At 34.9% G+C, this 26,933-nt stretch overlaps 1 protein-coding gene and 1 pseudogene across 2 annotated transcripts in view; both read left to right on the forward strand.

Moving 5' to 3' along the window:
* WDPCP (WD repeat containing planar cell polarity effector) overlaps window positions 1-23,945 on the forward strand; it is a 307,863-nt gene extending 283,918 nt beyond the window's left edge. The window contains exons 17-18 of one of the 2 annotated variants that reach the window (XM_088796122.1): window positions 13-44; window positions 23,222-23,945. In XM_088796122.1, coding sequence (XP_088652248.1) covers window positions 13-44; window positions 23,222-23,233 — 44 coding nt within the window. In that variant the 3' untranslated portion in view covers window positions 23,234-23,945. Of the gene's footprint in view, window positions 1-12; window positions 45-8,255; window positions 9,736-23,221 lie in introns of those variants that run through there. The other variant, XM_019717842.3, reaches the window with a different exon arrangement.
* LOC109438195 (developmental pluripotency-associated protein 2 pseudogene) lies at window positions 52-1,911 on the forward strand (annotated as a pseudogene).
* Window positions 23,946-26,933: the final 2,988 nt, after the last annotated feature.

A 26,933-nucleotide genomic window follows, 5' to 3' on the forward strand; every position in this document is an offset into this window, starting at 1 on the left:
CTTTTATTTTAGAAGGAGAAATGAGAGAAGACTGCATAGGACAGGTAAAACACTTTCTCTTACTGTTTATTATTAGACATTTAAATTCCAAGAGAAAAGCATACTGTACGTGATTATTCTGACTCAGGAAAAGCTGGCTACTGGTGTACATTAAGTGGAAACATCCTTCTAGAAAACTATTCAGGTTCTCAGTATTTCAAAGTTGTAGTTATTATTAAAATATTTATTTTTGAAAAGTAAAATTGTGTATATTGATTGTGTACAAATGAAATTATACATCTGGAATTTGCCTCAAAATAATCCAGTGGGGAGTAAGTAGGAGGGATGAGTTTAAAGGGAGTAAACTGCGGGTATCCTTAACTGTGCTGGCTTTGCTGCCCTCTGAATGCGTCTGGAAATGGCAAACTCAAATTCTGAAAGCAGCAAAAAGGATTTCTTTGAGGATGAATTGGGTAAAGAAAGTGTAATTCTCACGCTGGTTCCAGTTAATGAGGAACCTAATGAAGAACATCAAATGGAACCAAGCATTTCTTCAACCTCAGATGCCAACCTGAAGATTCCTAGGACAAATGATAAAGTTTATCTTCCTCAAATGATTGAACAGTTCAAATCTTGTCCAAAACCAATCCTCCCCTTGCCAGCCATTTTGCCTTCAGTTAACAAAGTACATTGGGACACTGTGGAACTGGTGCCAACAATTTAATTTGAGTACTGATGGTGAGAAAATAGAGGTTTATCTGAGGCTCAAGGAACATGCTTACTCTGAAGTAAAACAAATGAGTGAGGAGTATGGAGACAGTGTAAAGAATATTCCTGAAACACCACAGGAGGCCACATTGCAGTCAAGTTCAAAGAAATGCAAGATGGTGACTGAGGGAGCAAGGAGTCAGAAAAGTTGTAAGATGAGTAAGAGAGAGGAAGTGACCAATAGAGTTGAAGTGATAACTTCAGCTCAGGAAGCCATGTTGGCAGCATGGGCAAGAATTGCTGCAAGAGCCATTCAACCTAAGGCTGTGAATTCATGTTCCATTCCTACTTCTGCTGAAAACTTTCTGCTGCAAACCACTGGTATCAGGTTGTATGTGGTCCATAGCAGACGTCTCTGGGCAGACAGAAAGGGTTGAGTTTGCCTGCAGTTGTGTACAGGTCAGGCCTGGGTGCTTAACACTCCTAAGAAAATGATCTCTCTCTACCTGTTATCGGCCTGCACTTTCCCATACCCAGACCTAGGAGATAATATGTTATGCTTCAAATGCATTAAGAGGAATAAGGGGATGATGGACAGATTAATTACAATGAGGAAATAGAAGCAACCTGGTTTGAACACACCCACATCATTCCGTTTGGATAGGCCATGTTTTAATAAACAATAAATGGTGGATAGCTCACAGAAAGAAAAAAAAAAAGGATAGATATAGATGAATTAAAGTCACCCTGAGTTGATAATTGATGAAGGTGGGGGATGGATAATACAGTAGCTTACACATACCATTCTTTCTATTTTGGTATATGTTAAAAATTATCCAAAATTAAAAGTTTAAAAATAAAAGGTTTACAATAATGAAAAAGTTATCCAATTCATTTTTATTACATTTATGTGTAATATTTATAAGTAAGGCATGTGGAGGTCCCTCTGCATATTGTGCCATTGACATTACATCTAAGTTCATTTTTGGAGGAGATATCAATGCCCTGAAATTATACCAATTTCAGAAAGGAATAAGTCAGAAAAAGCCTCATAATTTTATTAAAAGCCCACAGTGGATCATAGTAACTGATTCATTATGAGTCTTGGGTTTCAATGATTAGTTTCACAATTACTAGCATTATAACTTTGGAAAGATCATTTCATCTCAGTAAGCCTCAGCTTCCTCATCTGCAAAACAGAGAAAATTCTACATACCCCACAGGATTTTTATGAAGACCTATTGTGACCATGTATGTGGTAGGACTTTGTTAATTATATGGAACTATACTAATAATATTAATTATGAACATCACTGCTTCAATCTACTTATTTATGGACATATCTGTATTTAAAATACAACTTTTTAATTCTTCATTTGTTTGGAGGAAAATACTCCATGAAACAGTTAAATGTAATGCATAATAATCTGTGCTTAATTTGCTAGCACTTAAAGAAATTTAACCATAAATTCTATATATTTTTTAAAAGCTTATTTTTTAGAACACTTGTTAACGAACAAACAAACTGCATCTTGTCAAAACTTTATAGAGCCAATCAAGAAATTGACTTCCCAAGGATCTTTCTGGAATGGTTGTTATACAGACTAGAGAAAGATCGGTTACATAGAATGGTTATCGTAACCTAATTGGCTGCATAAATCTTTGAGGTCAGATACAATATAGCTTAAGTTCAGATTAGCACTAATTTGTATACACTTTATGTTCAAACCTCTGGTTTCTTAAGTATAGATAAAATACAGATTATAACAATCTAATTATTGGTTACAAAGGTTTTTCTCATTCAAAATTTTCATATGCTACATTTTAAAGTAGGGTTTTATTTGTGTCTTTGTATAATTTTCTTTTAGTATAATAACTATTTTTCAACATATTCCTCTTTATCAACTATCAACTTTAATCAATTGAATCTATTCAATAAGAAACAAAAATTTTAAAATAACATTTGTCAAGTGCTTATTATATGCTGGCACTGGTCTCAGTACTTTAAATGTTTTAATTCAGTTAATTCTCAAAACAACCTTATGAGGTAAATACTATTATGTTGGTGCAAAAGTAATTGCAGTTTTTGCAATTATTTTTAACCTTTTAAACCGCAATTAGTTTTGCACCAACCTAATACTATTATGCTCATTTTATAGATAACAGACACAAGACTAAATAACTTCCCCATGGTAACACAGATTGTAAGGTGTACACCTGGAATTAAAACCCAAATAGTCTGGCTCTACACCAGGGTTTCTCAATCTCAGAGCTATTGATATTTTGGCTGGATAATTCTTTGTTTTGGGGGGCCACCCTGTGCCTTGTAGGATGTTTAGCACCATCTCTAGCCTCTACTTACTAGATGCCAGCAGCTCCCTCACCCCAGTTGTGACGACCAAATAATGTCTCCAGACATTGCCAAATGTTTCCTTGTAGGATAGGTAATCACAATGGTTAAAATGGTAAAGTTTATGTTATGTATATTTTACCGCAATTTTTAAAGTAATTAAAAGAAAAAGAAATGAAACCACTAGAGGTCTAGCTAGCTCCAGGGAGGATTTTTAGGAGAACTTGTGCTAATGACAAAAGCTGAGGGAAAGAATTTGAATTCCATATTAAACTTTATTAGATAAATTTTAAAGAAGTTAATTTGGGCTTGCACATTTGAATGAATTTTTAGCAGTTATGTATCTATATTGTCTTTCCTATACTACTCACTGGCATACTGTCTGAAAAAAATCTTAGACTTGGAATTGATAAGAAATTCATTCTTTTAATGTGGAATTATGACAAACATAGCAATGCGCTGTTTATATTGTTCTTTCTGTCCTTACTATCATCTAGGAGACAGCACTACAGATAAACTAGAGAAAGTATGTGTGTGTATATACATATATATGTATAGCTCCAAAATTTACATATTGACAATTATCCAAATTAAGAGACAGCACCTTATATAACTAAAGTATAGGTATGTAATTTCTAAAAGATTGATTTATAAAGTAGCAATTTTGTGTCCATTGATATCATACAGTTTATTATTGTACATCTTGAAATATTTGTTGACAATTAGGTGATAAACTGTTCTCATACTCATTTCTTTCATCCAAGAGGTTTTTTTTTAATATTTTAAAGTATATCAACACATTCCCTAAAGAGGAGAGTTAGATAAACCATAAGTTAAAAAAACAAAAGTATCAATATAGCCATAATATAGTAATCATTCTTCATAGTTATTAACCAATTTATCTTAGTATTTATGGCCTATCTACTTTCTGAAAGATTTGGGGTACTTCACAAGATTACTTTATATATAATATCTAAAATAAAATTACTTAAAGAAAAAATCAATTAAAAGTTGCAAAGTAAGAGAGGTTGTTGCATATATCTAGGCTTTTAAAACCTGAGTTTACCTCTGAATTTGGGGAGGCTAAGGCAAAAAAGGGAAATAGGTTTGCTTTGAGAGGCATAATGGTATAATAGAAAGAATGCAAGATTTATAGGCAAACTATTTCAGTTCCGGTTTTGTACCAGTCCTTTCTCACTGCCACACACCTCTTTATACCTATTTCCTTGTCTGTAAAATAGGAACAATTATATTTAATAACCACAAGATTTTATGTCAAATTATGTAATGTGAAAACATTTTGTAAAATCCAAACTACTGTTCATTATTATTGCTCTTACTGACTTAACTTTTTTAAATACATAAATAACAAATTCATCTAGATAAGAGCATTTCTAGCACTGGATTCACATTCAAGAATGTTTGTGTTAGAAAACTGAAAAACAAACTAGACATGTCTTTAAGTAGGGTTTTGACAGAAATCCTATTCACATAGATGTTTTTATTATAAATCTTCAATAAAAGCTGAGGGAATTATACTGAATCATAATTTACTGAAGGCGTTTCTGTGGAAAGGTGAAATAACATGTTCTAAGTACATTCCTTTCTGATGGTTTACTTAACACAGAAGAAGTTGGAAAGTTAGTTAGCTTAGTAGCTATCAACCTGTCTCTTATAGTAAGTATCAGAAGCCTCAAGCCAACCTTTTGTAGGTGCTAGGTTGTAGTCAATTTGACATTTCGTTTTCTAGCGAGAACACCAAGCACCAAAACTCTGGAATATTGATTAAAAAGAAATCGCTGTCTGATATCAAATATGCAAGAGACAGGGTTAATATTTCAATGGTGAAATTTAAATAACTAGACAACTTGCTCAGGAAAGCATTTCTTACTATGGGGTGGACTACTTGCATGCTTAGAAACAAAAGCCTTAAATGACAGGAACAGGCAATCATAGGAGTTAATCAAAAAGCAGCCTGTAGAATACACGTTATTTGTTAGTACATAAAAAAAAAAAAAAAGCTGTTTTGGAAAAAGGACTTCAGAGAGAAATTAGAATTAAATTCTAATCCCAGCTCTGCCACTAAATGAGTGAATGGATAAAACACTTAACCCATATGCACCTCCGTTTCCTCATCTGTAAAATGAAAGGATTTCAAATTAGGAAACGTTAAGGTTTCTTCTATCTCTAAAATAGTATACTTCTGGGATTTAATTATTGTTGAACCAAATCAGAAATTTTATGAGAGACCATTAATAATACAGGGGAAACCTAACATAATGACATGATCATTTCGTATATGTTTTTTGAAAAAAGATGTCTGTATCAAGTAATCAACAGATCAAAATCCAGTTTGTAGCAAAGAAAATCATAACTTGTCTGCAGAATTTGCTAATGAAAGTCTGTGTACATTTTTTTTTAAGTGACCTGGTATCACTCAACATCAGGTAAAAACAATAGGGTGTGGTTTAGAAAATACACTTAACTATATGTAGAATTCAAATGAGAAACTGGGGAAAAAAACTTTTGTTGCAGTAAATTATTACACGAATTAACATGCAGCCATTCAGTCAAGGATGAGCACAATTTTAGCACTTAATGAAATGAGTATCAGCCTCAGTTAAAACTACAACATCCTATTGCCAAACAAAATCACATCCTCCCAAACTCGGGAAGAAACAAAGCAAAACTACCAATTCCATACTGTTTATCCAGAGACCTAACATTTCATAAGTTTTGGTCCAATAATTCTATTTTTACAGCTCTATACCAACGAAATAATCCTAAATACAAAAAAAACTCCATGCCTAAGAATGTCTATCATAGGGTTATTTATTTAAAAAAGAAGAAATTGGGCACAATGTAAATTTAACCAAAAAAAAAAAAAAAAAAAAAAAAAGAATGGTTAAGGACCACCATAGTATTTAATGGAATAAAATTTAGCCATTAAAAACAAAGACTATGTGGGAGCATTGAAAAGTATTTAAAGTGAAGCCAAAAAACCCCAAAACCCAAATACAGAGAATTGTACATACAATATGATTTCAGATAAATAAAACATATATATGGGGGGGGGGGAGACTGAAAGCAAATACACGTTAAACCATAGTTTTTATATGACTGGTGGGACTATAGGTAAACTTTTGTACTTTTCTATTTTCCAAATTTTACTTAATGAATATACTTTATTTTTAATAATGATTAAATAACTGAGTATAAAAAATACACTATTTCATTAATCATCAAAACTTCCTCTATGGTAGAGTACAAGTCAAAGTTGTTTAGCACGAAACAGACTATCATGGAAACATTGGAAACGCCCTGAAGTCAGACAGAAAAAGTCGAGAACCATATGATTTCACTCATATGTGGACTATAAAACTGAAAGCAACAAACAAACAAGACAAACAAACAAAAACTCATGGACACAGACAACAGTTTAGCGATTAACAGACGGTAAAGGGGGGAAGGGGTGGGAAAGAGAGAAAGGGTCAACTATATAGTGATGGAAGGAGAACTGACTCTGGGTGGTGAACACACAAAGCAATATACAGATGATGTATTACAGAATTATACACTTGAAACCTATATAATTTTATTAACCAATGTCACCCCAATAAATTTATAAATATTAGCTTGGTGCAAAAGTAACTGAGGTTTTTGCAATTATTTTTAACCTTATAAACCGCAATTATTTTGCACCAACCTAATATATACATACACACATAAAAATAAATAGGATGGATTTTTAAAGAAAATCCTTCAAAGGAAAAGACTTTTTACTAAGTCCTGGTATCCTTGAGAAGTTAATTCTATGACTCCTACTTTTTAAAAATATAATTCCTAACATAAGAAAGGTATTAAGTCCTGTATATGTAACACTACAGAACATCAAGATTATGGCTGAAACAGATGATACTTCCTGGGTATGCGCACACAGGCCTTCCAGCAACAGTTATATCCAGATATTAGGAAAATAAAATAATTTGCCTAAGATCTCTGCAGTTAGTGAACAAGACCAAAAGCTAAATCCAGGTTTCTTGATGACCATTCTAGTGGTGTGAAAAATAAGATTTTGGTATAGTAGCTTATAAGCCAAGAGTTGGAGCTTACGTTTTTTTCTTTCATAAATACCAGTGCTTATATAAATGATTTTTTATTTTTAAATTGAAAGCTGAAACCCCCGAACTTGCCAGCACACACACAAGACCCAGGCAATATTAAATTATTCACTCTTCTTGCTACCTATTTTTCCAGGTTTTTTTTTTTTTTAATATTATATACATCAAGGTCCACAAACACAACATGCAGACAGACCTGTTTCCCTTATTTGACAGCCCCACACCTGTTTTCTTTGAAATGTGACTACTTAAAATATTATAATGCAATGTCTTCTCTTAATTAAAAGAAATTTCAAGATATAACTTAAGGAATAACTTTAAAACAATAGCTTTTTAAGTAAGAGAAATGTCTCCAATTCTGCTGTTAGTTTAAGTACTAACCCTCGTCCCTTCTCTCTACCTTACCCATTTCAACTCTAAGTAGTTAATATCTCCAAACTTGCAAAAATATCCCCACTGTATTATTTTTCAAATAATATCACTTATCTTTAGTCTACATTTAAACATCTTCCAATTTCAGAATTCTATCATAAAATCTTTGTTGGGAGGTGTGAAAGAAAGCATAAAAAATAAGAAATGGATGAGGTTCTTATTAGTATCTCTTTGCAGCTTCGTAACATTTTATACAGGTTCTATGAAACCATGATCTTTTCTATGAACCATTACCTCAAGAGCCACTATTAAATATTTAGTAAAAGACCAAAATTAAGAAATATATGCTACATAGGACCTTTTAGAACAGGTAGTATTATAAAATCAAATAGGTGGGATCACACATTATGTCCCACAGTTTTCAACTTTTCATTGTAGGAGCCTTCAGATGCTTCCAAATTTCAACTAACATCCTGTCCTTCCTTCTTTGCCTTTTTATGCTCGTATATTACTTATCTTCACTGATTTGTAGGAACACCAAATCAAAATTTTAAGAGTAAGATAAATACACAGTTCTTTTGTTTATATATATATACAATGCATTTTAAACTTTTGTTTCACTGTTTTTAAATATTTAAATTAAAAACATTAAAGATATAGATATTCAATGATTTTTACTCTCTACCCAAACATAATTTTAATTATTTTTATTTGTTTACTTTCAGGAAATTGGAGATGGTGGTTCTCTCAGAATGCTTCACTTTGGTTTGGTGTAAAAAGAAATTTGTGTTTTACTTAAAAGAGAAACCCACATTTTTCACATCTAAACTTTTTCATGGCCTGATACTGACTAAAATCTCCCTGTATGGATTAGAAAGAGGAAAGACAGTATGAATTAGTTAAGAGGTTTAAATTCAGAGTGTTTTCAAAACAAAGTTTTATTAGTTTCAAAAACGTACCATTATGGCAAAGTGATCCTAAATAAAAGTCCTTAACTTATTTTCAATAATGTAAAATTTTGGAAGGTTCTTCATTGTTAGGTTCTTCAAAAGTAGAACACTTAAACTTGGTTCTTACAAGTATTTTATTTTAAACATTTCCTCTTGTGCTCTGGTTTACATTATTACTTTGCATTATGATTGAAGTATTAAGCAAAACTTTCAGACCAGACCCATTGTTGGGAGACAATTTTCCAAGGATCTCTTGAATTACTGCTATGAGGTACTGATTCCCCCTTGGAGCAAGATACTAGCTCCCTATGGAACAAAGGACAGGCATGCTTACTGCCCCTTATAAAAGATCAGAGTTCCCTAAGCTCACAGTCCCTATCCTTTACACAGTCCACTGAGTGTGAAGATGTCATCTAGTCCTCTTTATATCACTCTTTACACCACCCACCTGGAAATGGGGCTCAGAGAATCAATGCCCCTCCCCACTAAAAAAGTTGATTCTCTATGTACTATTACTGTGAGAAATAAACTCCTTTATCTCTGACCCAGGAGTTTCATGTCTTATACCAGCACAAAACTGTAGTTTGATAACTTGGCAGCTTGCAAGTAGGGTTAAAATCTCAGACCCTTTAAAGTTCTTGACACCTATTCATTAGTAGATAGCATATATTTTATAATTGTATAATGTCTATAATAATGAACATCTTTTTCAAACACTGTACATGAGGTAAATTATATATTTAACTCTTATGACTAAAAGTTAATTAGATTGAAGGCTTTTATATTTCAGGTTTTTCTCCCTATTTCCTATTCATCTGTACCTCAACCAGAGGGTATGACAAAGAAAGAAGATGAAAATCAAATTACATTTTTCAGTTTGCTACTGCTCTGGAAAAGTTTACCAATGTGTAGTATGTAAGTCATACTAAAAGGAGATGTAGAGTTACCAGCAAATTTTCATTTTACTATTGCCATCGTTCTTTATCATATTAATCAAAAGTTAACTAATTTATAAGGAAAAATTGTGATTACATCACAGAAATGGCAGTATGAGGAGTACTTCTTGAACTCTCCCCTAGAATTTATAACAAGTTAAACAGCTATAATTCAACAAAGGACTCCCTGCGCAGCATACAGACACACCTGAGAGACCCACAAATTGAAGGAAAAAATTGTATTGAGAAAGATATGTTTTTTTTTATCAAGATGGCAACATTTTCTCCAGATTTTCTAGTAAATAATCATTAACCAAAAATACAAACTGCATTTCTTTTTCTTTTTTTTTTTTTTTGGGGGGGGGGGAGGAGAACAGGACTTTATTAGGGAACAGTGTGTACTTCCAGGACTTTTTTTTTTTTCCAAGTCAAGTTGTTGCCCTTCAATCTTAGTTGTGGAGGGCGCCATTCAGCTTTAAGTTGTTGTCCTTTCAGTCTTAGTGGTGGAGGGCGCAGCTCAGCTCCATGTCCAGTTGCAGTTGCTAGTTGCAGGGGGCACAGCCCACCATCCCTTGCGGGAGTCGAACCGGCAACCTTGTGGTTGAGAGGATGCGCTCCAACCAACTGAGGCATCTGGGAGCTCAGCAGCAGCTCAGCTCAAGGTGCCGTGTTCAATCTTAGTTGTAGGGGGCACTGCCCACCATCCCTTGCGGGAGTCGAGGAATTGAACTGGCAACAATTGAACTGGCAACCTTGTGGTTGAGAGCCCACTGGCCCATGTGGGAATCAAACCGGCAGCCTTTGGAGTTAAGAGCATGGAGCTCTAACCGCCTGAGCCACCGGGCCGGCCCCACAAACTGCATTTCTTGATCTACCATACCCTTTTGTTTACTTGGCCACTGTCTTCTATAGCTAGGTGAGAGACTAGTAGAAAAGTTCAGTACTATTTCTAGGTCCTATGTGAGAAGACCACAGTCTATGCTAAAAAATAAAAATTTAAATAAGATATCAAGATAAAATACGAATATAAATAAAACTATTTTGGTCTATATGATGATGAGGAGAAGGAAAAGGAGAAGTTTGCCAGTTATTTAAGTGAAAACTAAACAAAACTTAGTTCTTAGATAAATTGCCCATTTTCCCCACTTCACTTGCCTCTGGAAAAACTAACTTAAATATACAGAAAACCAAGTTTAATAGTAGTAAAAATATATTATGCATGAGATCTTTGAAAATGCCCGTGATTTATAAATGTTGTGTTTTCCAAATGTTTTAAACCTGGGGGGAGGGGGGGTGTTTATTAATTAAATATTCCAATAAATTTATATTCCTGCTCTACTACAGATTGGAAGGATTATGAAAGAGCTACTGCAGCCCCAAAGTGAGAATAGTGGCATAGACGAGAACAGCTAGGTAGCATCTATGCTAGCACTGACAGGTTTACAGTTTCTCCTTCAGGAATAGGTCCATAAACGTTTGCAACTATTCTCCAACATTCCCAGATCCCAAATAATTTCACAGTAACTCATAATAGCTATGACATTGTACCTGATTACTAGAATAAATGTGTTTAGAATACCTGTATCTAAATGGTTTGGGTTCAATACAGTAAGTCCTCCACCAAGGAGCAAGGGGTCCTAGCCCTACGCCAGGCTCCCCAGCCCAGGATCTCAATGCCAGGGAGAGAAGTCCCCAAAACTTCTGGCTGTGAAAACCAACTCAGATAGTGGCTAAGTGAGACACAGGGAAACTACAGTCCCAGATGCTCCTCTTAAAGAGCCTGCTCACGGACTTACTCACTGACAGACTCACTCGCTCTGAGCTCCAGCACTAGGGCAGCAGCTCAAAAGGCACCAGGGACATACAGGGAGGAACTGAATTATCTAACTTTAGGGCAAGGACTGGAGGGGCAGCTTTCTCCTGGATAGAGGAGCTGGCCAGCATGCAGACAAAGACAGCCACCATATCTGAGTTTCCATCAACCTGGCTAACACCGTTCATTTGCTCTGATTTCCTGAGACTCCACCCCAACCAATTTTCGGGCCCACCCAAGCCGCTTCCAGTGGCTTTTCTGTATAAATAGCTTGTCTTGGCTCATGCTGAGGACTTTCATAAAACTTCTAAAAGGTTCAAAAAACCCAAACAAGCAGCATCTGGCTTCAGCATGTCCCCTACCTCTGGTTGAGCAGCCCTAAGCCTGGCACTAGAGACAGCTGTCCTTGGTTAACAGTTTGGCCCCTTAGGCACTTCCCAACCCAGTGCAGGCCCCGGCCATCTGCAGATTGCTTTGTGGCTGCATGCCAGGTGGCGCCAGGCAGGGCACAGGCTATGGCTGAACTTGACCTGCTGTGGGGCCCCTCCAAGGAGGCCCCGGGCCAGCATGCCCAGTGGCTAGCTTCAGACCCAGCCAGATCATCACCCAGCCGCCTCTGGGGACGACACACCCAAAACTCACACTTTAGCCCTGCTAAAGCAAATCCTGCTCCATAGACTCAGCCCCTTCACAACAGCTCCTCCATTATAGTCACGGTCAGTTCCCACAATCAATCAGCCTGAGGGTCAATCCCTCCTACTGATGTGCCAACAGCAGCCAAGGCTCAACTACAACAGGAGGGCACACACAACCCACACAAAGGACACAGCTGGAGTGCCCGGCTCAAATAACCAGAAAGACTGCACCACTGAACCCCAAAGCACAGCTACTACATAAGGCCACTCTACTAAGACCAGGAGACAGGCCAGCCCTACCTGATACATAGAAACAAACACAAGGAGGCAGCCAAAATTGGGAGACAAGAAACAGGTCCCAAATGAAAAGAACAAAACTCCAGAAAACTAAACAAAATGAAGACAAGCAATCTACTAGATGCAGAGTTCAAAACACTGGTTATAAGAATGTTCAATGAGCTCAGGGAGATTTTCAACAAAGAAATAAGAAACATAAAAATGGAGATAGAAATCAAGAATACAATAATTGAAAGGCAGAATACATTAGAGGGAATCTACAGATTAGATGCATCAAATCAGCTATTTGGAAGATAAAGAAGTATAAAATATGCAATCAGAACAGAAAAAAAATTCCAAAAGGATGAGGATAGTTTAAGGGACCTCTGGGACAACATCAAGCATACCAATATTCACATAGGGGTAGCAGAAGGAGAAGAGAGAGAGCAAGGAAATGAAACCCTGTTTGAAGAAATAATGATGGAAAACGTCCCTAACCTAGTGAAGGAAATGAATATTCAAGCCCAGGAAGCACACAGAGTCCCAAACAAGATGAACCCAAAGAGGCCTACACAAAGACACATCATAATTAAAATACCAAGGGTTAAACACAAAGAGAGAATCTTAAAAGCAGCAAGAGAAAAGCAGTTAGTGACCTACAAGGGAACTTCCATAAGACTGTCAGCTGATTCTCAACAGAAACTCTGTAGGCAAAAGGGAAGGGCATGAAATATTTAAAGTGATGAAAAACAAGCACCTACAACCAAGATTACCCTGTAAAGCTATCAATTAGAATCAAATGATAGATAAAGAACTTCCCAGACAAGAAGAAGCTAAAGGAGTTCATCAACACCAAACCAGAATTACAAAAAATCTTAGAGGGACTTTTCAAGATGAAAAAATGAAGATCAAAAATATGAATAATAAAATGGCAATAACTACATATCTATCAACAATTACTTTCAATGTAAATGGATCAAATGCTCCATTAAAAAGATAAGGTGGCTGAAGAGATAAGAAAACAAGACCCTTACCTATGCTGCCTACAAGAAACGCACTTCAGATCAAAAGACATACACATACTGAAAGTATAGGGATGGAAAAAGATATTTCATTAAAATGGAAACGAAAAAAAGCTGGGGTAGCAATACCTAAACCAGACAAAAATAGACTTTAAAACAAATGCTATAACAGTCAAAAAAGAACCGAGTAATCCCACCTCTAGGTAATTATCTGAAGAAACCCAAACTCTACTTCAAGGTGACATGTGCATCCATATGTTTATTGCAGCACTATTTACAATGGCCAACTAGTGGAGGCATCCTGGGTGTCTGCCAATGGATGAATGGATAAAGAGGAGGTAGTACATATATACAATAGAATATTGCTCGGCGAGGGAAGGGAATGGATTCTTTATATCTGCAGCGGCATGGTTGGACCTGGAGGGTATAGTGCGAAGGGGAGTGTCAGACAGAGAAAGACGGATGCACTGTGATTTCACTTATATGTGGAATCCAATGAACAAAATAAACAAATGACACAGAATCTCAAAGATACAGAGAACGTTTTGATGGTTGCCAGATTAGGGCCGGGGGTGGATGAAAAAGGGGAAGGGGTTAAGCAGTACAAATTGGTTGTTACAAAGTAGTCATGGGGATGTAGGGTATAGCATAAGGAATATAATCAGTAATATTGTAATAACTATGCATGGTGTCATAAGGGTACTAGATTTATCAGGGTGATAGATGGGAGGGGTTTGGGGGACAGGGTGAAAAAGGTGAAGGCCTTAAGAAGTACAAATTGGTAGTTCCAAAATAGTCATAGGGATGTAAAGTAAAGCATAGGGACTATAGTCAATGATATGGTAATAACTATAAGTACCACATGGGTACTAGACTAGTTAACAGGATCACTTCTTAAATTATATAAATGTCTAACCACTATGTTGTACACCTGAAATTAATATAAAATATTGAATTTCAAATGTAATTGAAAAATTACAAAAGGAAAAGGGTGAAGGGGAATAAGAGGTTCAAATTTCCAGGTATAAAACAAATAAGTCATGGGGAGGTAATGTACAGCATGGGGAATATAGTCAATGTTATTCTGATAGCGTGGCACGATGTCAGATGGTTGCTGGACTTATCATGGTGATCATTTCTTTAAGTATATAAATTGAATAACATTTCTGTGGTGTACACCTGAAACTAATATAATATTGTATGTTAGCGCTATTTTAATAAAAATCTTTTAAAAATAATAAAATCATGCTGAGGTTGCTAAAATCTACAGTAGGAATAAATCTTTTATCCATGAAATTGTGAAGAAGGAAAAAGAAAATTTTGCTGGTTTTGCTGTCGCACCTCAAACTGTAAAAGTTACAGTATGTGATACGTGTTTAGTTAAGATGAAAAAGGCATTAAATTTGTGAATGGAAGACATGAATAGAAAACATGTTCTAACTGATGGTAACATTGTGCCAGAAATCACAGAACCTATATGAAGACTTCAGCAAGGGATCCCCTGCAACAAATAACACCGTGCCATTTATTGCAAGTAAGGGATGGTTACACAGATTCTGAAATAGGTTTAGACTAAAAAATATAAAAATTACTAGAGAGGCTTCATGTGCCTATAAAGAAGCTACTGCCACATTTCCAACAGTGTTGAAGAAGTTAATTAGGTACTATCCGTGGTTTCAGGCATCCACGGGGTCTTGGAACATATCCCTCAGGGATAAGCGGAGACTACTGTATTTTAATAATCTAGAACTATAATCCTAGTTAAATAACCACCAATTTGCTTTTTTCAAAAGTCATGGAGTTTAAAATACAATTATTTTAAAATCCAAATTTTAATTTTACTCTGCTAACAATCTACTTCAATATTCTACTTCCATTCTCAACTTTTCAAAGAAAGCAGTATTCCTTTATTCTCATAATTATTCTAACACAAACTACAACCAAATATTTTTCATGAGTTATGTAAGTTTATTAAAATGTTTATTTTTAACTTTATTAAAACAGTCTTGTTTAGTCAGTATTTCTGCTCTATCACAACTATTTACATAAAATGATAGTTTTAAATTGTTTTCATACAACCTCGTTAGAAAAAAAAGTATGCCTTATATAAATTTGCTTTACATATTTCTTAACTATACATTAATTTCAAGCCATAATCACCATACTATAACAGCTATCTTCATTTTTCATGCTCCATTTCAACATTCACATATACGTGTATAATTTTTACCTATTTCATTCAAAAACACATTCACAAGCAAATGCAACAATGTTCTCCTAAGAATTAACTATTTTGTTTAAATGTGAAAAGTTTATCTGTACTTGTATGATGAGGAAATTAAGGTTTAAAGTAGGAAATTAAAGTTTAACATAATGTAAAAACTTTTATATAAAAATTTAAAAAAATATGCTTACCGAGTTACTCCAATAAAGTGGGAAAAATCCAAACAATATTTAATGGCATTATTTCACCACATAAACCACCAGAGACACCTTTTCCATGAATCCTTATGAAAGTCTGAGAAAAATATGTTTCTAAGATTTATTTAAATTTGGAGAAGTATATATCAAACAGTCAAGAAGTGCGGCATTGATCCTACATAAAATAACTTATCCATTGAGCTTTTTTAGCTGAATTGCAGCCATATTTCTGTGAGTTCAAGTGATGATCTCTATATGAGGGATCAATTTGACACAAGACAGTGAAGTTCAATCCTTCAATATATCACAATCTATTCTGCATGCTAAGAGGATTTCAAATTTTGAAATTAACAGGAAGCAATGCAATAAACGTACATAGAACAAGAATGACTTTCCTAAAATATTATGTTTTAATGTCTATGTAATAACATGAATGGACTTTTTAATGTTAAAAATGTCCAAAAATATCTATGTAACATGAACTTCTTTATTTATAAATGCCAAATAAATGTCATATTTAATTTTTTTCATATTTAATTGTTACTAGGTAGAATTAACACCTTCACTTGATGACATTTTATATAAAGTAAAAAATTAAATCTTAAATACAGACATTCATTTGGGGGCGTTCTATCTAGAAGTCAGTATGTTCTCATTTTGTGATCATTTAATGAAGTTGCCACTGTCAACAGAGATGTGCTCACATAATTCACGAGTGAAAGTCACTGTCAGACTAAAAAGATCACTGGCTTCACTCTATCACATTATACATAAAAAAATAAAATTAATCATGATGTATACCAGAGATGCCAATAATTTCTTCTTTGAAAACCTGCCCTGCTTATTACCCTGGAAGGGACAGATCCCTTGTGCCATTTGATCCTTTCCCTTCACTCCCAACCCAACCTCCAGAACACAACTGACTGAAGCAATTTATTACTTTCTCCTGGGGACTTGGAATTAGAACATGGATACTTAATTGTGGGAAGAAGAACCAGAAGACATGTAGACTGTAGGTCTTAGGCTATCATTTTGAGATGGTCATGATAAGGCCAGTCACAAGTGAATATGTGGGCAAGACTGTCAGTTTCCTGAATTAGAAGAGAGAAGTAAACGTGCAGAGAAATGTCAACAAGCCAGCTGGTTCCAGAGAGCTGTTTCTTCCAGGCCGCCTGCAAATAAATGAAAAGAAATGCCCTTTCATAATATCAACTCTCCCCACACTTTTACTTGAAACTTTTTGAATGGCTTCCTGGTTTTACAATCAAACATTATTTGATATGAAAATGATTCACAAAACATTTCATACACAGTTTTACAAAAGAATTGAGGACTTCCCAAAGCATGATACAATGAAGAAACAAATTCTTTCAATTTCCTTTACAATATCTGAGAACTGCTTATTTTTCAAATGTGAGAAGCATGAGAGAAATGGCACCATTAAATAGATATTGCTGTCTGTCCCTCAGCAGTTATCAGTAAGGCACTCAAACTGAAACTTCTTCATCCCAGAAGACACTTTTCATTCTTAGTCTTACTGCATGTTAATGTCAAGATTTAATTTGAGGACCTAACTATCTCTGCCACTTTAGTGCAATTTTATTTTTTAAATAAATCTTAGATTATTTTACTCTCTTATCATTTGAACATACAATAGTCCCCACTTACCTGCGGTTTCACTTTCCACAGTTTCAGTTACCTGCAGTCAATCTTAGTCCAAAAATATTAAATGAAAAATTCCAGAAATAAACAATTCATGAGTTTTAAACTGCACACTGTTCTGAGTAGTGTGCTGTATCTTGCGCCATCCCACTGCATCCCACCTAGAGTGTGAACCATCCCTTCATCTAGTGTTTCCATGCTGTATATGCTGTCAGCCTGTTAGTCACTTAGTAACCAGCTTGGTTATGAGATCAACTGTCGTGGTATCCCAGTGCTTGTGTTCAAGTAATCCTTATTTTACTTAATAATGGCCCCAAAGCACAAGACTAGTGATGCCAGCAATTCAGATACACCAAAAAGAAGTAATAAAGTGCTTCCTTTAAGTAAAGAGGTGAGTACAGTACAATAAGATATTTTGAAAGAGACCGCATTCACATAACTTTTATTACAGTATATTGTTATAATGGTTCTATTTTATTAGTTATTGTTGTTAATCTCTTTCTGTGTCTAATTTATAAATTAAACTTTATCATAGGAATGTATGTAAAAAATAATATATACAGGGTTTTGGTACTATCTGTGGTTTCAGGTATTCACTAAGGGTCTTGGAACATATCCCCCACAAATAAGGAGGTACTACTGTTGTTGTTGTTTTTATCACTTACTGAAAAGAATGTTGAAATTTTCATCTAGAAGTGAATTTTCCCATTTCTCCTTTCACTTCTACCAGTTTTTGCATCATCCATTTTAAAGCTCTGTTGTTAGGTGCATAGATATTTAGTACTGATGAGTCTTCTTAGCCCTTTATCATTATGTAATATCCCTGGTAATTTTCCTTGCTCTGAAGTCTACTTTGTCTGATATTAATATGGCCACTCCCAATATTTTATTAGTGTTTGCATGATATATCTTTTTCTATCCCTTTAACGTTGCCTATATCATTACATTTAAAGTGGGTTTCTTAAAGAGAGTATAATAGTCTTTTTTTTAATTATGATTGAATCTGACAATTGCTGTCTTTGTTGTAGTTAGACCATTTTAACTGGTGTATTTAGACCATTTATATTTAACATAAATATTGATGTGTTTGGGTTTAAGACTACCATTTTATTATCTTCTGTTTGTCCCTCTATTTTCATTCCTGTTTCCCCTTTCTTGCATTCTTCTGGATTATTTGAGTTTTTTTTAGCATTTCACTTTATTTATTGTGTTATTTATGATATCTCTGTATATTTCTTCATTATATCATTGTATTTTTTTTAGTGGTTGCTCTAGGGATTACACTAAACTTTTCATAGTCTTCTTAGAATCACTGTTTTAACAATACAAGTGGAATGTAGAAACATTAACATCATATAGATCCCTTTACCCTCACCCTTTTTGTCGTACTTATCTCATATATTACATCAACATACACTGAAACCCCACTTGATAGTGGTTTTTTTTTATTCCAACTGTCAAACATATACCATGTTTCCCCGAAGATAAAACCTAGCCAGACCATCAGCTCTAACGCGTCTTTTGGAGCAAAAATTAATATAAGACCAGTTCTATAAGATCGGGTCTTATATTAAGTTTTGCTCCAAAAGACGCGTTAGAGCTGATGGTCTGGCTAGGTCTTATTTTCGGGGAAACACGGTAATCAAAGTTACAATAGTTCAAAAGTTCTCATCCCCTTACTAGAAACCAGTTATCTTTATTTGGGTAGCTTTAAAACCATGAATACACCTAGTAGTTTGTAATCCACACCCTTCTTCCTATGGGTGTGAGATATATCACAATTTGAGAATGAATTTTTGGATCATCTGTAATTCCAACTATCATGTATCTGAATCCTGGCATTACAGCTAATTATCCTGCCAAAAATAATGATGCAAAAACTGGCAGAGATACTGATTTGTCTGTCAAGAAATCTTTTTAAAATAATATAACATTTTAAATTTCCTAGTCAGCACTTAAAACTTTCAAATGTTTCTAAGCAGAATGTATTCCTTAACATGAACTATAATTTAGTAACAGCAAATGGCTTATTTTTATTATGCCTTCACAACTGGTAAGCCAAGAAAAATATTAGAATACATTTAATAGTCTAATAAGATATTAAAATTCACGTATAAGATGTATTTTAATTAGCAAATTTAAAATAATTTGTTTTGATAATGCACATATTGTAATAGTTATACAAATTGCTTGCTTTGCCTACAATCACCAATCTGAAAAAAATATCTGCAGATTATAGGGGTCTGTAACAATTTTCAACAAATTAAACACTTTGACTTTGGTCATGCTTTGAGACTGTCTGAAGTAACTCCATAGCCAAGAATTTATGCTTCAAAAAAATAAGCTTTCAGATAAAAATCACAGCTCATTTGCTCTGAACAAAGTGTTTTATCCAGCTCTTCTTCAGCCATTTGTACAACAGAATTGATCCTTCTCATGCATCACTGATTTGATCATCTCATATTCCACAGATAAGTAGGGAACCCTCAATTACAAAATGCTTTTTTAATAGTAATAGTAAAGATAGTCAAATTTTGGAATAGTTAAATATTATCCATAATCCTGCTACCCTAAAAACAGACAGCTTTTCCTTTTTAGGTATCCAATCACTTTATATACAAGGCCATTTATATGAAAAGCAGGTACCTTAAGAGGAAGATTTTTTTTAATACATTGAGCTATGTAGCCAAAGGGAAGAAGTCACATTGAAATAAATATAAGTCAGAGAATTGGTTCAGCACATCTTCTTTGGAAAGATACAAATATGGTGAAACTCCAGAATGACTTGCTTTAGCAATGATTTAATTATATTTTGAAACAAGTCATGAGTTGCAATGTTAACAGTTTTAACAATATTCAACTTCATCAAAAATCTTTCAGATAATTTTCAAATGAAATGATACGCTGTCTCCCTATCATTGCATTTTGCTTTAAAATAATCTTGAAAAAGGGGCAGTAAGCAAGGAGCAGTATCGCCAAAATAAGGCGAGCCATGTGTTAACTGTAGAAGTTGGATGATAGGTACATAAGGGTTCACTATATTTTTCCATTTTAGTTTATTTCCAAAATTTTTCAAAATGAAAAAAATGATTACCAAAAAAATGTAAGCGTATCCAAGCTGAATCAGAAAAATATCAGGCTTATATTTCATATATGTTAATTCAAGAATCACCACCTTGAAGTTACTCTCAAAAAAGGACTGACTATATTGTCACTCAGATATCTATCTACTATTTGCCAGGGTCACTGTCCAATGATAATACACTGAGGGATTCTTCAAACTATTTGCTTCATATGTCATAAAACCTCTGTAGAAATGAGGAAGAGACTATTCAATCATTCACTCAACAAATACTTATTAAGCACTTGTTATGTCAGCCCTCTTCTAGGCACAGGGGGTGCATCAGTAAATAAAACAGACAGAAATCTCTATGGAGTTTACATTCTAATGTGGAGAGGACAGATAATAAATATAATAAATTATGTAATATCTTATGCAAAAAAAAGCATAGCAAGGTAAGAGATTATCAAGGTGGGTGTATGGCAATTTTAAGTAGGGTGATCAGGGTCTGCTTCATTGAAAAGATAACATTTGAGCAAAGGCTTGGAGTAGAAAAGAACATGAGGCCTATGGATATCTAGACAAATGTTCTAGAATACAGAACAGCCAATGCATTGGGCCTGAAACAAAGGTATGCCTGATATATTAAAAAAAAAACAACAGCATGATTGCCGTAGTGGCTGGAGTGTAATGATCAGGAAGAAAATTGGTAGAAGGGAGGTTAGAGAGACAACAGGGGAAAGAGGTATGGATAGGAATTAAGTAAAGCTTTGTTGGCCACTGTAAAAACTAGCTTTACCATGAATGAAACAGAATGCCAAATGAAGGATTTTGAGTGAAGAAGTACATGATTAGCCCTTTTTTGACCCGCTTTGACTCTGCGGTTCTACTCCAGCAGTGACCCAAATGGTTGCTTTCTTATTATCACCCATGGTCTGATAGTCAACTGCCTGTCACATGGTGACTGTCATAGACGGTCTCCAACTCATGTTTGTTATTCTTAGAAAAGATCTTCACCCCTTACAGTCCCCTACTTAGGGATGGGATGTACAATGTCACCTCTAAAAGATGACCTACCCAGTTAGAAAATTTTGTTTCTTCTTTTAACAAGTAGAAATAATTTGCAGTAAGATTGCTTTGTAGATTATGGAAAATGGCAAAATAATTGGTTTGGTGTCAGATTAATCATGATTTAAAATCTAGGCTCAAGAACTTAATAGCTGAAGATCTTGGACAAGTTATTTAACTTCTCTTAGTCTCAATTCTTATAATTTGTAAAAGGAAAATAAAAATATATAAACTTTATAGGAGGATTAAGTAAATTAAAAGAATCTATCCCAGTGCCTAGACCATAATGAGCGTTTAATAAATGTTAGACCCATTGCCTTGCAGCCCTAAGAGTACTTCCCACGTTGCCCTGCATACTTGAGAACTCAATCCTCATAGCCCAAGAGCAGGCAAAAAAAAAAGTCATACTAGCTTAAGTGAGAATGATTTACTGTTTACACATTAATACATATAAATAGTCGAGGCTGCTGTGTAGCAGCACTTTAATAAGATATCTATGCTCCGGGCTCCCAGCTTTCCGCTGAGAACCATTCCTAGGATTAGAACTACTGTTCCCAGCAGAAAGTGCGGTTCCCCCTTCACCCCTCCCGTACATCCCATGGTATGATACTAGGTCTGTATATTCTATTAAAATGAACTGTCCATCCCCTTTATAAACTACATTTGACAGGAATTAAACCAATACTATAAACAGAAAGAAAAAAGTTACCTACATATTAAAGATATATATATATATACACACACACACACATATATTAAATGTAATGCTTTCATTTTGAAGAGAGAGCTTTGAGATTAAGTTTCCCAAGATAGATGGCTTTCTAGACATAGGATCAACATGGTTGATATAAACATATATGTCTTTCATTAAAATTCTCAAAAAATAAACAAAATTTCTTTTTTTAAAAGAGACATTTGTTGGAATTTTCCTACAGGGGAAGAAAAAAATCCAAAATTTTACCCTTCTTATTTGGAAGTGAATACTTACATATCAATATTGAAAGACATATTCTAAAATCATTTGACTATATTTTAGTTGCCAGCCCTTGGATTTTATAAATATGCAGGAATTTTTATAGTAACTAGCATTTGCTTCTTATTCCTCCTTACTTTGTACCTTGTACCTTAGTTAACCTGGGAGAAAATAGGCAGATTGCATGACAACTGAATGTTCATGTACTTGCCTTTATAAGTGATAAATGATACCTTTCATCTTCCCTTCTTTTTTCTTTGAAATTTATTCTTCAAATTTTATATGTAGCAACTAAGTATCAGTAGTCTGCCGTTCACTTGGTAAATTGGCAAATTAAGCAAAATCCTCCTGGCTCTCCTTTAAGTGGAGGAATTTGTTGCTGGGGGGAGGCAAAGGCTGCTAAAAAGGGCAATGTTCACTATAAATTCCCAGGTGCCTCTGTGTAATCATAAACTGTCCACTCTGACCACTTGTCCCTTTCGTCCAGGGGAAGGTACAGAAATTACCTTCCTCGGTATGGAAGTACAGAAACTGCCTCGGTATGGAAGACGGGGTTCTGGGTTATCTGGCCTGATGGGACATCATGCCTGGGCTTCATCTCCAGGGTTGGTCCTAACCAGAGTCGGGGTTTTAGAAGATTCCTTCAACCACCTGGACATCTTCCTATTATTCACAATGTTTCCTTTTGGACTCCTCTGCTGGTTTCCCTTAAGAAAGCAAAGATGCCCCAACCTTTTTATGATGACAGAAGGAGTGAGCCATTTAATTAAATGTGCTTGTATTTTCCTTTCTGGCCGGAGCATCTCCCCTTAAAACGGGTGATGATCCCTGACAAATGCATTTAGGATAATTTAATCTCATGCTCTGCTTTGCAGATCCTGGAGTAGCAGGTTCTGTGTCATTAACATTTAGTGGACCTGCCTACTTTGTATCCGAAGAGAGACACGTCTTACTTTCCTGAACCGAGAAGAAAGGAGCCTGGGACCAATGACTTGAAGTGTTCACATACTGGTTTACCTGCATGTGGTCCTGATGAACTTCAAGGACTTTTTTCATCATATTATTGGGTTATGTCACTCATGGTCAAAGTCTGACAATAGCAAAGGGGTTTTCTCCACTTAGAAAAAGAAAAGGAAGTTTTGCTATACTTGTGTCATTAGGAAATGTGATTTCTAGTTTGGAGACTGATGCTTTAAAAATAAAAGCACTTTGGGAAATATTTATTGTTTTTATCTGCAGCTACTTATTGACAAACATTCCTAATAATTCAGTGAGGGGAATGACACACTACTTTTCTCGGATAAATTCACCAGGCTGATGCTTCTGGGTACAGGGCACAGAGGTGCCATAGTCACTGATTCTTTTTCATTTTCTTCCAGCAAATTTGTCTTTGACTATGGTAACCTACTCTTTGCTTTGGTGTCAAAGTTCTCCATAAAGTCATCCACCTTTTCCCTCAGAGATTAACAGTGTAAAAACATTTCCCCGTACCAAGGTAAGTGAGGTCTTATCAGCAGTATGTGGAAAAATAGTTCTTATTTTTTTCATCACGTTCAGTCCAGTTAGAAAAGAAACCAATCACTGTTAACTGGGATCATCTGAAGTATTTGTTGACTATCCTTTCTCAACTCTCTGGAATGACTGATGTGCTGTTAAATATACCAATCAAAGGGCTGGCATATATTCCAACTAATGGAGGTGGGGGCATTTTAGACGGAGAGCTAGAGTGGACCCAAGTCTTTGTTTTCCAATCATGGTGCTTCCCTCTGTTACTGATTAAAGTTGAGGTGTTCCAGATATTGGGATAAAGACTGGAATGTTATTTCTTTTATCATATTCATTATTTTCTCTAGTACTTTGGTATTACCACAGATTTCCTGCCAGCTAAGCAGTTTGAAATCAGTAATTCTGCCTACTATGTGTGATAATACATCGCTCCTTTGCAAACATCTGCAATAAATTTCTGGGCTTCACTCAGGCAAGAAGTAACAGTTTCTACATATTCTGTTTAGTTGTATTCTTTCCGTAATTTAGTGGATGCATTTCATTCTCTTTGACTTTTTCATCTGATCTTCAACTTTATTTCAGATTTCTCCAAAAATTTTAACTTTTCTTTGTTCATGTTGGTATCTTTTTAGAGATATATTCATATATTTTACATTGAGTTCTCTCTGCCCCAATTTGCATATAATCTCTTTATGAATTTTTTTTCACTATTAACAAAAGGAAAATTTTTAACAATACACACCAGTTTGGTCAACACAGGAGACCTGGTATTGGCCTATTTCACCAATTTTGGCCACTCTATCTTCCTGCCACCTAAAGGTTGATTTATCAAAATCAATTGTGTTTTTTGTAATTTTTTCTTAAATTTTCCTAAGCTTATTGAATTTTACCATCCAGGATTGAGTTGCTCCATAATATTCTCGTGGAATAGAAGTGCTCACATGTGGCAAGGCATATGCAACTCTAAAAATTCTCTAGGTAAACCAAGACTGCCTACATCCCACTATAAATACAGCCTATCACAATCATTCATGCTTTTATCCTCAAAGTGCAACCCACAGACTCTAATATGCCTAAAGGGGCTATATTTTTTTAAAAACCCAATTCAGCAATTTCACAAGGACTCCACAATGGAATAGTTTAGGAAAACACATTAAAGCCTATGAAGTCATGCAGTTCAGGGAAAAAACAAAACAAAACAATTTTGCTTTGACCATAGAATACCTTCTCCCTCATGGGTATTCTATTAACATGTCAAAAACCAGTTTATCACAAAACATAGTTTGAGGAATGCTGATTTCATTCGAAAATTAAAATCATTTTCAACATTATTTTCAATGGGGCAATATCCCCAGGAAAAAGGAATTTTTAAAATTTGGTGGAAATTTTTAAAATTTTTAAATATTTTTGGAAATTTGTGGGAGCATTTTGGTTATAATTATTTGTGTGGGTGAGATGCAACTGATATTTAGTGGGCAAGAAGCAAGTGGGCACATGTAGAGCAATTCCATAGAACAAAGAATTGTGTCACACTTTTCCAAACTCCTGATAGTCATATAAAGGAAAAACTTATTTATAATTATATGAGCCTAGAATCTAACTCCATATTACATATAAACACAATGTATTCTTGCATGGTATTGATTTGGGATTAATTTTTCAGGAATGCAAAATTTGAAATGTTTTTAAGAGTAGTTCACCATTTCAGAAAATCACACTACTAAAAGAAGCACTACTCATTATATTTTAAACATATTACAACACACCTCTATCAGTTTACATATACAGCTGTCTATTTCACAGTGACTTGTTACAAGTGCAAGCATCTGACTACTTCCTCAGGATTTCCAGTGTCGTCATGCCTGAGTATATATATTGAGTATTTATTAGAAATATCTCATATTTCATTATGTCAGTTTCCTTTATTGCTTCTTATTATGATTTCAAACATTATATCGTCTTTTTAAATTAGATTTGTAAACAGGTTATCCTGTCTATAAATTTTATTTCAGGATAATAAAGTGGATGTTACAAAGCATTTATTTTCAAAAGCAGGGTGTTCAGTCTGATGAGATTGAGAACCACTGATCTATAAGCTTTGGTTCCCTAAAGAGGAGGATTTGAATTAGGAATAACCTATGACTGACCAAAAACATGATTGAACTAAACCACAAAATGGTGTGGTTAAGGTAAATATTGGGAAATATGGTATGTTTAGAATATAATAACTAATCAATAAGCCTTTATTATGTGTCTAGCACTTGATTACACTGAAGCACAGAGGTATAACACAGGCCTGTCTGTCTTCATGGAACTTACAGGGTTGTGAAGGAAACAAAGCCCCAGGCAAAACAATTAAAGAACTAAATGCCAGTTACCTTCTAAACATTTGTGAAAGAAATGTTCATAATTAGACAATCGTCTTAGGAGGCTGGGGTGGTCAGGAAAGACTTAGGATAAGGCAGATCTTCTATTGTACGTTTCAGAATTAACTGGACAATGTCATCAAGGTGTGCTTACAATGAAAGAGGAGACCAACTTAACTGTCAAGGGAAAAGGGAGAGGAGTGAAGTCAGAACCTGGAAGGAGCAGTGAGAATAGTGGAACTAGATGATGAAAAGCCTTCAAAGGCACAGGATCCTGAATTTAAAGTAACAGATAAAATGAAGCCCCTACAGACTCCTAGCGAGAGTAATAAAAATTAAGACTGATAGTAATATATAGGAAAGACAGACTTATGAAAAGACAGGCACATACTCGTATAAATGACCTCAGGAAGTTGAGAAAGGGAGTGTGACATACAAAGATGGATTAAGTTTTAGATTTGATGAAATTGAGATGATCAGTTTGAACAGCTTTAAAAGTCAACATAGAGGTTATAGCTGAATCTCTCATCACCAGAATGAATGAGCTCACAGAGATAATGATTATAGAAGGTTAGAAGTAGAAGATATGGCCTTGGGCAACACCCACAGATCAGAGGACCAAAAGAGGAACCAGCACAGCAGTCAAGACAAGATAAATACTACTTTACATACAAATCATACAAATGCTAAAACTATGGAAAGCTTTATTCTTGCC

Source organism: Rhinolophus sinicus, chromosome 2 (genome assembly GCF_057876585.1).
Source record: "Rhinolophus sinicus isolate RSI-liver-muscle chromosome 2, RSI-T2T, whole genome shotgun sequence".
NCBI lineage: Eukaryota > Metazoa > Chordata > Mammalia > Chiroptera > Rhinolophidae > Rhinolophus > Rhinolophus sinicus.